General features: G+C 35.7%; 1 protein-coding gene and 1 non-coding gene across 2 annotated transcripts; one reads left to right on the forward strand and one right to left on the reverse strand.

Annotated features, from left to right (window-relative positions):
- Positions 1–3,148: 3,148 nt before the first annotated feature.
- LOC133792857 (small nucleolar RNA R71) lies at positions 3,149–3,256 on the reverse strand. The gene has a single exon (XR_009874329.1). It is a non-coding gene; the product is annotated as a small nucleolar RNA R71 (small nucleolar RNA).
- Positions 3,257–10,474: 7,218 nt separating this feature from the next.
- Positions 10,475–11,047, forward strand: LOC133792097 (secreted RxLR effector protein 161-like). Its single transcript, XM_062230006.1, has one exon. The coding sequence runs from the start codon at positions 10,475–10,477 to the stop codon at positions 11,045–11,047; it is 573 nt and encodes a 190-aa protein (XP_062085990.1).
- Positions 11,048–13,449: the final 2,402 nt, after the last annotated feature.

Below are 13,449 nucleotides of genomic sequence, written 5' to 3' on the forward strand. Positions count from 1 at the left end.
TAACGATTAGTAGATTTGATCCCGAGCCTTAGGAATAGAAAACCCGTGCTTAAAACCCTTGAAAACCCCTCCTGGCACAAAAGGGAGGGGCGGGCCGTGACCTGCCCCCTAGGGTCACGTGTCCCCAAGACAGAAACCCCTTTATCTGGAAAACCAGGGGTGGGCCGCGACTCGACATAGTGGGTCGCGGCACGCCTGCTAGACAAAGCCCAGGGGAAACTCTGGAATGGGTTCAAGTCACGACTTGCATGAACTCGGTCGTGACTTGACCCCGCGAACCTAGCTCCCCTACCTTTCTCTTAATTCAAAACCAGCCAAAACCTCAAAAAATTAATTCCACAATCACAGCCAAACATTATCGCAACATTACCAGCATTCAACCAACAAAACCTAAGCTTTGAAACACTTAAAACCTCACAAAATACCCAATTCTACAATTAAAATTCAAAGCTTAAACATATCCTTAAAACAGAGCAAAAACCTTACCTTAACATAGAATTGAATCTCCTTCAGCTGCTAATCACAAACCTAAACCCTCAAGCCTTGATTCTTAAGCTTTAATCCTCAAGCCAAGCTTCAAAATTTCAACCGAGAGAGAGAAAAGGAGATGACCGAGAGATGGAGAGAGAGAACTTTGTTTTGCTGCCTGAAACTCTACAGCCTTCTAAGTTTAAAACATATCCCATGGTCACAAGACCAAAATGCCCTTAAGCCCAATTAAAACCTTTACAGCCACACAAGGGAAAAACAATCATTCCTCGTTCATCCCGTTAATCATAATTAACGTCCTCCGATTCCCGTTATTCCCAATATTCTCAAATAATAATTAAATCATATCCCATTACCCATTCATTCCCAGTAATGTACTAAGCATCAAATTACTCCCAGACTACCCCGAGCCTGGAAATTAATCCCGTTATGACCAAACCGCTAACTTGCATTCTAGGATCGTCTCATGCTGAATAGCTTGAACATATCCACATAATAATGTGCTATCATCCATAAATCACAAACATGCACATAAATATACATATATGCTCTTAATAGATCAAAATTATGAAAATACCCTTCTAATAAGAAGTGGACCCACATGCATGCAATTATCATCATATAATCATGCATTTAATCACATAATTGCATAATAAATCAATTATGGCCCTCCTAGCCCCTAATCCAGGTATTAAGCCACATTAGGGAATTTGGCTATTTTATTCATTGAATATGATCTTAATTCTCTCGTATAATCAAAGGTTAAGTCACATAATTGCATCTTGTGTGCTTAGTAAACCGTACTAATAACCATTCATTAAAGATTCCTTACTTTAATATGTTATTGACTATTTTATTCATTGCATACGATCTTAATTCTCTTGTACTAATACAAGATCGTATCCTCATAAATGAATATGAATTTTTTTTTATATTTGTATAAATTATTCAAAAAATAATTTTATCATTCAAATATTATAAAATTGTACTTTTATTTAAATCAATAAAATGTCTTTACATGCTTTTAGGACATAAATCCTAACATTAATACATTGCAAAAAATATTGCACCTCATCCAACCCACTGCAACATCAAATACAAGCCCAATGGAATCTAAAGCAACCTCAAATGGAAGCTCCATTCAATGTTACCCATAGAAACTTAAGAACTCATTCAATTTTTTTTTTCCTAATGCAACTTATACAACCTCAAATTCAAGCCCAATGCAACTTCATGCAACTCAACAAAACAATTTTTAAGAACTCGTATGTAAATTATAGTTTAATTAAGCAAATATAGCAATCTCATCACGCAAATCACTGCAACGTCAAATGCAAACCCAATGCAACTTAAAGCAATCCACTGCAACCTCAAATGCAAGCCTATGCATTTGAATGCAACACATGTAACCCAATACAACCCATGTCAACTTAAAAACTCATATGTTGATTTCATCATCATGCAACCCACTGAAACCTCTATTGCAAGCCCATGCAACCCACTACAACCTCAAATGTAAGTCCAGTTCAACTCCATGCAACCTAAATCAAGCAACTGCAATCTCAAATGCAAGCTCATGCAACCCCATGAACCCCATGGAAACTTAAAAAAACATATGCTAATTTCATTCTTATGCAAAATCATACAACCTATTGCAACGTAAAATGCAACCCCATGCACCCCATAGAAACTTAAATACTTATATGTTAATTTCATCATTATGCAATTCATGCAACCAAGTTCTACCTCAAATGGAAGCCCATGCATGCAACCTAAAATACAGGCCATGCAACTTAAACATTCATATACTAATTTCATCCTTATGCAAGAAAAATAGTGACTGGTATTTATCACTTAAAGATTAGTCTCTGTGGGATCGATTTTTATATACTACTTGTTACAATACGTGCTCTTGTGTAAGGTTGATAAAATCAATAACAAGTTTTTGGCACCATTTTCGGGGACCAATCTTTAAAAATTTCTTTGTTAATATTAATTCATTATTTAGTATTTTGAGATCAAGTTTCTAACTTTTGTGTTTGTTTGTTTATTTTGAAGGAAGTTGACATTGTATGTGCAGATTAAGATTATCTACTTTTATTCCGATTGACCCTGAGATTGAAAAGTCTACCAAGAAAATAGAAAGAAAGTGAGACAGGCAAGCAGTCAATTGGTAAAGATGGGTGCTAATGCTAATAACATTCAACATCCTAATGTGGATGTTAGCCCACTTTGTGTTGGGAACCCACAAGAGGCTACTAATGGAGTGGGCACTGATCCTGAAGTTCAAAGGCGTCTGCGGATCAAGGATTATATTATGCCTTCCTTCTATGGTATTCATTCAAGCATTGCAAGGATAGGAATTGCGGCCAATAACTTTAATGTAGACTCGGCTACCATGAAAGCCATTAGAGAGAACAAATTGAATGACCTTCAAACTGAAGATCCAAATGCTTACTTGAGAAGCTTTCTAGAGATTATGGATAATTTTAAGACTAATGGTGTTTGTGAGGAGACCATTAGGTTGAGGCTTTATAGTAGATCTCTAGATGGAAGAGCAAGAGAATGGTTGGACTCACTACCAAGGAATTATATCATTAGCTGGAATCAACTTGTAGAGAAGTTTTTGAAAAAGTATTTCTCTCATGCGAAGACTAAAAGATTGATTAGAGAGATTCAGAATTTCCAACAGTCAGACATGGAATCATTGTATGAAGCTTATGAGAGATTTAAAGATCTTTTGAGAAAATGCCCACACCATGGACTTTCTGACCATATGAAGATTCAAATATTCTACAATGTTTTGACTCTACAATGTGCTACTCAAGTTGATGGGGCTGCGAGGGGTTTATTAATGAATCAATACCCCGAGGATGCATTTGAGATATTGGAGGATATGGCTTCCAATAATTGTAGATCCATTGAACGAGCAAGTTCTTAAAAAGTTGCGGGTATCTATGAAGTTGATCAATTGACATCATTATATGCTAAAATGGTGTCGCAACTTGAAGCGTTGAATAAGAATATTGAAAACATATCTATTGGTCAATAACAATCTATCAAGTGGGTACCAAAAGTTCAAAATATGCAAATATTTTGTGACTTGTGTGGAGAAGGTCATTCAAGTCGTCAATGTCCACTAGTCTATCATGATGCTACACAACAGGAAGTTGCTAATTTTGTTGGGAATCGAAATAGCCAGCAAAATAACCCATACTCCAATACTTACAATTCTAGTTGAATGAATCACCCTAACTTTTGTGGAGTAACAATTCGGTTCCTAACATGCCATTTAGACCGAATGCACCACATGGATTTCAGCAACAACCAAGGCCACAAGTGAATGAGAAGATTTCAACAACAAAGGATCTTCTTCAATACATGCAAAAGACTGATGTAGTTATTCAAAACCCAAATGCCTTAATTCAGAGTCAAAGTGCATCAATGAGAGCTTTAGAGATGAAAATGGGTCAATTAGCTAGTGCGATAAACAACCGTCCTCAAGGAATATTGCCTAGTGATACTGAGATAAATCCAGGAGGAGAAAAGATTGAGCAATGTAAAGCAATTATCTTAAGAAGTGGTAATGAGATTGAAGGTAATACTACAAAGATAGATGATGTGGTGGATAAATATGAATCTCATAAAGGCCTTAGTAAAATGAATGGGGTGTTGAAGAACAAAATAAGTATCAAGATAGTGTACCAACACAAAAGAAGCCAATTTATCCTCATCCACCATTTCCCCAACGCTTACAAAAGAAGAGTCCAGACCCACAATTTTCCAAGTTCTTGGATGTTTTCAAGAAACTTCATATTAACATTCCTTTGTCGACGCTCTAAGTCAAATGCCAAGCTATGCGAAGTTCACAAAGAAGATCTTATCAAGCAAAATAAAGTGGTTGGACAATGAGATGGTGGAAATGAATGAGGAGTGCAATGCAATTTTACATAAGAAGCTTCCTCCAAAGCTCAAGGAAAATGAAATTTTAATATTCCTTGTACTATCAAAACTCAATTTTTTGAAAGAGCTTTATGTGATTTGGAGGCTAGTATCAATTTGATGCCTTATTCTATATATCAGAAGCTAGGTTCGGGGGAAATAAAGCCAGTTTTAATCATACTCCAATTGGCAGATAAATCTTTGACTTATGTAAGAGGTATTCTTGAAGGTGTGTTGATAAATGTTGGTAAGTTAATATTGCTAGTAGATTTCATTGTGCTAGATATGGAAGAAGATCAAGACATACCTATATTTTTAGGTAGGTCATTCTTAGTAACTGGGAATGCGATGATTAATGTAGCCAAATGTCAGTTGAGCCTTAACAATGAAGATGAGTACGAAACATTTATTGTGTTTTGTGTGCGTAAAGAGTCCTCCAGAGCTAAAAATTGCATGCGAGTAAATTTGGTTGATAAAGTTGAGGATAAAAAGTTCCTTGAAACATTTTCAAAGCCAATAAGAATGCTTGACCGATACCCCAAGCCAATGAAAGTGAAAGAAAGTTGTACAGAACACAAAGGGAGGATGCTCAAGTTTGAGTAAGTGAAGAGGGAGATGGGTCAGTTCTACCATACTGGTATGAGTGGTACTCAAGAGAAAGATTTTTGTGATAACAAGCATCAAGATTTGAAGGAGTACAAGGTTTCTATGGGTTGGCCCATCGATGATATCAAAGGAGAAGTTTGAAACTTCTCAAGTGAAAGTCAAGCCATGACTATAAATAAGGCGCTTCTTGGGTGGCAACCCAAGCATTTTACTTTATAAAAATTTATTTATGTTTTAGTTTCATGTTTAGAAAAAAAATAGAAAAAAGAACAAAAATTGTATTTCATTTGTTTCACAAATTGTAACTTTGTTAGTGTTTTTCTTGCTTAGTTTTTGTTCTATGAGAACCACCTCCAGTCAATATCGCGCTACATAGGACACCAATAGATTTGCATATGTTGAGGATGCTTGTGACGATGCTTAATTTTTAGGGAGTTTTTCTTGTATCTTTTTCTTAGTTTTTTTTTTAAATTTTGTTAGTGTTTTCTTATCTCTCATTGAGGACAATGTGCTTAATAAGTTTGGGGGTAAATTATATTTTTGTGACTTGTTTAGTTTGTGTCTAGTTTAGTTTGTGTTGTGTTGTGTTTTTAATTATTTTAGTGCCTATGTAGTTTGTTCAAGTTGTTAGTTGAGCATGGTTTAGTCAATAGTATTAGGTTGATGAGAAAAGATTGAGCAATGTAAAACAATTACCTTAAAGCAGTGGTAATGAGATTGAAGGAAATACTATGAAGATAAATGATGGTGGATGAATATGAATCTCATAAATGCCTTAGTAAGTTGGAGATTCCAATATACTCTACATGAAATTGAATGCTTAACTCTTGTTGTGATTATTACTTGAACTTGATTTGAAATTATAATTTATTAATTTTGCACATAATTGAGATCACCCGATTATTAGTATTTAGAGAAGGTTTATGCATGATGAGATAATATGAAAAAATTATCTCTCTAGAACTTATTCTGAATATTGATTGAGGAGAAATCATAGATTTCATAAAATTAGGGAGATGATTTAGGCCATTTTTGGATCGTTTGAGCCTTTTAAGCCAACCTTGATGAATTTGTAAATCATAGTTATTTTTTTAGCCAAAGAAAAAAATTATATCTTTCTCTTTGTTTACCTATATGTGATACTTTAACCTAAACACTTGATAGATGCTTGTTTCACTCAACTGAACTTCATTAAAAACCACTGGTTTAACCCTGACTCGATAGCAACCTACACTAACCATCTTGGATGGAACTCTCAATAGTTTTAGTTCAATAACCATCCACTTAACAATGACTTATTCTTACCCAATGAAATCTTTTCCTTGATATTAACAAGGTTGGAGTTGGGTTGCTATCAATGGTGAATCTCTTATTCAAGGAGTTTCAGTTCCATCCCTTTTGAAGTGGAACTTACTATCCTTCTCACAAGAGGTTTTGTAAATGGATCCGCTAAGTTCTCACTTGTCTTAACATATGAGATTGATATGATTCCATCTTGAATAAATTATCTCACATATTCATATCTTAGACTTATATGTCTAGACTTCCCAATGTACACACTATTATATGCTCTAGCATGAGTAGCCTAACTATCACAATGAATCGAGATCGTCGATTCCATATATGCGGTAAAAGGGATATCCAATATGAGATCCTTAAGCACCTCGACCTCTTTGTTGGTTGCTCCTAGAGCTATAAAATTTGCTTCCATGATTGAGTTTTATATACAAGTTTGTTTCTTGGAACTCCAAGAGATAGCACATCTTCCAAGAGTAAACACCCATTGGTGGTGGAGAGATTATCTCCCACTCCCGATATCCAACTAGCGTCGGAATATCCTTAAACTATCCTTGGAAAATTTGAGTAGTGAAGGCTATATTCATTGGTACACTTAAGGTATCCTAGAATCCTTTCAATAACCTTCCAATGTGTGATACTTGGATTGCTAGTAAACCTACTAAGTTTACTAACCATATATGCAATGTCTGCTCTAGTATAATGAGCGACGTACATTAGGCTCCCTACTGCACTTGCATATTCCAATTGAGCCACAACTCTTCCTTCATTCTTTTCAAGCTTCATGTTTGAATTGAATGGTATATTTTCCTCTTTAATTTTGAGATGACTACATTTGTCAAGCACTTTTTCGACATAATGGGTTTGACTCAATACAAAATCCCCACTAATTCTTCTAACTTTGATACCTAGAATGGTGTCGACCTCTCCAAGATATTTTATCTTGAAGTTAAAAGATAGAAACCTCTTTGTTCCTATTATTCCTCTCATGTCATTACTCAAAATCAACATATCATATACATAAAGACACACTAGTATGACATAGTCATCACAAGTCTTAGAGTATAAGCGTTTGTCTACGTTGTTGTGTCTAAGCCCATTTGAAATAATGACTTTATCAAACTTCTCATGTCATTGCTTTTGAGCATGTTTCAGACCATATAATGATTTTACAAGTCTACACACGGTGTGTTCATTTTGTTGAAGAACAAAACCTTTTGGTCCTCTAGTTGTTCCATATATACATCTTCCTCGAGATATCCATATAGGAATGTCGTTTTGACATCCATTTGGTGAACATAAATGTTATTGTAAGAAATCAAACTAGTTAATGGTTGATAAATGTTGATAGTAAGGAATTTATGTTTCCAATTGTTGTTTCAGTTTCCTAGTCTATAGGAATTCCTATTTATTGTATTTAATTTTGAATATGAAGGGACTTAGATGTATGTTATATATATAGCCTAGTTCTATGTTGTAAAAGATAGAGAATACAGAAATAAAAATAGTTTCTTTCATAACATTTTCTTCATGGTATCAGAGCAATAGAAGCTCAAAATTGGGATTTATTTTTCAATTTTTCTTCAACCCTCTCTTAAAGATTTAGGGTTTGGTATTCTTGAGGTTCAATCCTAGAAAACCATTTTCGAGTGTTATTTTATTCTCACCTCCGGCCCAGGGAGATTTCTCAGCTTCCGATTGGCAGAACCCATAACTCTAGTGCCTAGCAATGCTGCACGTGAGCCCTATGCGCCTCCATCATCCTTTGCCAGCTACGCCATGCACCGACACGTGACTGCCTTTGACGACCTCTTTTTTAAGCGTCTTCCTCATCTTCGACGTGCCACTAATTCATGCTCTATTGCCTCGTCTCCGCTGGTATTTCTCCTATGGCAGAACTAAGCTCTTCACAATATTTATCTTTAGTTACACTACAAAGAAACACTCATGCACTCCAGGTTATACAAACCCCTCATACCCATTGGATTGTGGATTTCAGTGCTTCATACCACATCACAAGTGATAAATCACTATTTTCATATTTTAGAAAATGCTCCAATGATAGCACTGGTCGCATAGCAAATGGCTTGTGTTCGAGAATAGACAGAATTAGGACCATAACAATCACACCAAGTCTTGTTTTAAATTCTGTTCTTTACGTTCCCAAACTTGATTGTAATTTAATCTCAATGATAAAATTGAATAGAGATCTTAATTGTGAAGCTAAGTTTACTGATAATTTTTGTGTTTTTCAGGATGTGGAATCGGGGATGATGATTGGCCAGGATGAGTTCAGTAAGGGCTTGTATATGCTAAAAATCAAAACTCCTGAGTCTAACCATGGAAATCATTGTTGTCTCTCTCAATGCCAATCTCTTACATCAGTCAACTAGTCCAATAAAATCAGTACAATCACATTATGGCACTACCGTCTAGCTCATCAAAATTTCATGTACCTTAAACATTTATTCCCATCCCTATTTGTCAATATAAACCCTTAGTCTCTTCGGTGTGATATTTGTCAATTTTCTAAGCACTCTCATCACTCTTTTTCCCCAAGACCTCATCAACCCTCTCATCCCTTCTCACTCATTCATGGGGATATTTGGGGACCATACAAATTTTAGAATATTAGTGGGACACGTTGGTTCTTGTTACTAGTTGGCGATCATAGCAGCTTAAGTTGGACATTCCTCATGAAAGAAAATTCTGAAACAAATCAGAGTTTCCAAAATTTCCACAAAATTATTCAAACCCAATTTCAAACAAACATTTAGGCATTAAAAACAGACAATGCTCGTGACTTCTTCAATTCTGTCCTTGGATCATATTTGCAATCACATGGGATTGTTCATCAAAGTTCCTGCATCGATACACCACAAAAAAATGGTGTGGCCGAATGAAAAAATCGTGATTTACTTGAGGTAGCTTGATCCTTACTTTTTTCATCTCATGTTCCAAAAAATTCTGGGGTGAAGCTTTCCTCACAGCCACTTATCTCATAAATAGAATGCCATCTCGAGTCCTAAATTTCAAAACTCCACTGCAAATCCTTCTTGAATCATATCCTCACTCACATCTTGTGTCTCAAATTCCCCTTGGTGTCTTTGGCTGTGTTGCATTTGTCCATGTTCACTCAGCACATCAAAGCAAACTTGATGCCCGCGCCACCAAATGTATCCTTTTTGGCTACTCATCCAATAAAAAAAGGCTATAAATGCTACTATCTAATTTCCAAAAAGTTGTTCCACTCCATGGATGTCACTTTCTTTGAAGACCAGCCTTATGGAAGAAAATGTGTCAAATGATCTGAACATCCCCATTTCTCACAGAAAGGGGGGACACTCTTGCACTCAACATTCCAGACACAATTATCTGAGTTACTCAAGCATATCTCCTACATATAGAGCCTTTATCACCTCCTTGGACCAAGTTTAGAATCCCACATAGGTCTAGGAAGCCCTACAGATTCCTGATTGGAAGGATGCCATGATGAAAGAACTTAGAGGACTTGAAAAGAATGAAACATGGATCCTCACAGATCTACCTCTTGGAAAAAGCACAGTTGACTACAAATGCATCTTCTCAGTCAAGCATAAGGCGAATGGAAGCATTAAAAGATTCAAGGACCACTTATTGGCCAAAGGATTCACTCAATCCTATGTCATTGATTACCAAGAGACGTTTGCTCCTGTTGCTAAGTTGAACACCATCCGAGTTCTATTGTCGATTGCAGTAAACAAAGAATGGTCTTTTTTCCAACTTTATGTAAAGAATGCATTTCCTAATGGAGATCTAGTGGAAGAAGTATACATGGATATCCCTTCAGGATTTGAGGATATATTCACTAAGGGAAAGGTGAGAAAACTCAAGAAATCCCTTTATGGCCTCAAGCAATCCCCTCGAGGCTGGTTTGATAGGTTTACGAAAGTTATAAAGAGAGATGGCTACACTTAGTGTCAGTCAGATCACACTCTGCTTGTAAAACATTCCCCAGATGGAAAACTAATGGTGTTAATAGTTTATGTCGATGATATTGTCGTTACAGGAAATTTCATGGAGGAAATTACTCATCTCAAGCAGCTCCTCTCCAATAAATTTGAGATAAATAATCTAGGACAATTAAAGATACTTCCTAGGGATGGAAGTTGAAAGATCCAGCCTTGGCATCTCAGTCACTCAGCAAAAATATGTCATCGACCTCTTATATGAAACCAGGATGATTGGATGCAAGCTAGTTGACACACTGATGGATCCTAATACCAAACTTGGAGCACAGACAAACAGAATAAAAGTTGATACAGGAAGGTACCAACATCTCGTGGGAAAATTAATCTACCTAGCTCACACTCGGCCTGATATAAGCTTTGTTGTAAGTGTTGTTAGTCAATTTCTCAACAATCTCGCAGAGGAACACATGGATGCTGTCTATTTGATTCTTAGGTACATCAAAGGAACACCAGGAAAAGGGCTAATGTTCAAAAAATATTTTCACAATGGTCTTAAAATCTATGCAGATGCAAATTGGGCAAGTTCTCTGACTGACCAAAGATCCACTTCTGGATACTGCTCCTATATTTGGGGAAATCTCGTATCTTGGCGCAACAAGAAGCATCAGGTAGTAGCTCGCAGTAGTGCTGAAGAAAAATTTCGTGCCTTAGTAGATGGAATTTGTGAAGGAATGTGGCTGAAACGCTTACTTGATGAACTCTGAATTCGCCTTGAAGGCCCTAGAACATGAAATCCACCAAATTGCACATTCCACACTTTGGTTAGCAATAATAACATGAAATTTTCTTCTCATTCATATATTATTACGCAAAATAATATTCAAACATATCTAACTACCCCGTTCTAGATACTAGTTGGTGCCCAAAACTCAGGGTGTTACAAAGTCATTTAGTGTTTTACATCTAGCTTGTGTAAAAACTCTTGACTTTGTATTTTAACCTATCCTAACAGTAGGAAAGAGAATTTTTAGTGTCTCAGAATTTTACCTAGCTAGATAGTAGTAGTAGTAGTAGCAGCAACAAGAGTAGTAGTAGCTTGTAGTATTTTAGTTTTAGTGGTTATTGGTTCAAGCCAGGATTTAGTTGAAAACTCATAGAAACAATTATAGATTTTATAAGTTTAACATATAGTTTAGAAATATTAATTATAACATAAGGTTTGATTAATATAGCTGGTCCTAGAAATATTATTTATTATAACCTAAAGTTTAGATAGAATTAATAAGAACGTGACACTTGTCACACGCATGTTTATTAAGGATTTAAGCATTTTGGATGAATAATTTAATAAAGGATAAATCTAGAAGCTCTAGAACCTTCCAGCAGCTATTAGGATCACATTTTACTCAGGCAAAGCAGTTTAAACAAATTCAAAAATGCTGAAAGAGTGCAAAAACGTGTTTGATATATCAACGTATGCCGATATATCGTAGCTATAGGGGCCGATATATCGCCTATGGGAGATACGGAAAACACGTCAACTTCGCACGAACAAAAGCACGAGATATAGGTAGGGGCGATATATCGCCTAGGGTAGGCGATATATCGGCTCCTGGAGCCATTTTTGAATCTTTGTGGATTTAAATTAGAAACAGCCCCCAACCACTTGGACTTGCTCTTGAACATTTTTGACCGAGTTCTGGGCATCGGTTGAAACAAAAATTCAAATCTTTCAATTATTATTCATTTTAAAAGGGGTTAGTTTCACTCCTTGAACTATATAAATAGGACCTAGTACTCAGCCATTTCACTCATCATTCAAGCATTCTTCAGAGCCTCCAAGCTGCTAAGATTACTCTAGAGAGAAAACACTTGGGTTTTGGGTTAAAAGATTTTCCATTCTAAGCTTTTCTAAACACTTGGGAAGTAAGATAGAGTGAATTTTTAGTATCGAGGTGTAGATTGGAGTTCTAGATCATCCAATGTATTCTTATCCTCAGGTTTAATCCATCATAGGTTTTTTATTTCCTTCCATTTTCTTTCAAATCCTAACTTATTGTTATGGCTTTTTGGTTAGGTGTTTAAGTTTCTTGAAACTTAAGGTTTTCGGTAAGTTTCCACTTTGATGGTTTAGTTCTCTTTTTCGTCTCCTTTTCTTTAGAAACTCATGGTTTTGACTGTTGTTTTTAGGAGTGTTCCAACCCCGTTCTTGTCTCCAATATCCCAGTTTTTGGTAAGAAAAATATGTTAGATATATGTGTTATGATATGTTATGTTGATATGTTATATGTATGAATATGTTTTGTAGTCACTTGGGGCTTATAGTTGCTTAGATAGAAAAACCCAAGGTTTTTATCATTATCGCGGAGTAGAGTTATGATTTACCCTACCTCGATTAGTAGATAGAGGACCTAGATGGGTTATCATATACTACCCTGTGATCTAACCTACATCGATTAGTAGACTGATGACCTAGATGGTTTTATCACATGCTACGCCAATGAGTTAATGACCGTTAATATTGTAGTCCTATATGATATATGTTTTTTACTTCATATGTTTTATAGTATATGTTTTATGATATAGTCTTATGATTTATGATATATGTTTTTTAGTAGATTTTCCTTGCTGGGCATTAGACTCATTCCTTTTATTTTAGATGGTGCAGGAAAATGAACTTGGAAAGCGGGACGGATTCGTGGGAGCTTGGCATGTGTATTAGGGATGGACTGATTGAATGGACTGTTGGAAGATCAATGATGAAGTTGTTTCAAGTCTTTTAAATTTATGATTTTATGTATTTTCGCACTTAGTTTTTAAACAATTAATTAAAGTTTATGTTTTTATGTTTTATGTATTAAACAATGGGATCCCGTACCATATTTTGTATTCCGTACCGTATTTTGGATTTTTAATAAAATTATAATATTTTATGTATGTATGTATTCCAAAATAGTAGTTATGTTTAGTAGTTTTTAATGGTCTGAGGTCTAGAATTAGTTGGGGCATTTCAGAATTGGGATTGAACAAGCCTTGAAATTCACAAAGACAAGCACTTTCTTTATGAATTTCTTGGAGAAAACTTATGATCTCGAGAGCTAGAGAGAGAGAGAGAGAGAGAGAGAGAAAGGCTAGAGAGAGATCTGAGAGAGTGATCGAGTCTATC

The sequence above is a fragment of the Humulus lupulus genome, chromosome 7 (assembly GCF_963169125.1).
Source record: "Humulus lupulus chromosome 7, drHumLupu1.1, whole genome shotgun sequence".
Classification (NCBI taxonomy): Eukaryota; Viridiplantae; Streptophyta; class Magnoliopsida; order Rosales; family Cannabaceae; genus Humulus; species Humulus lupulus.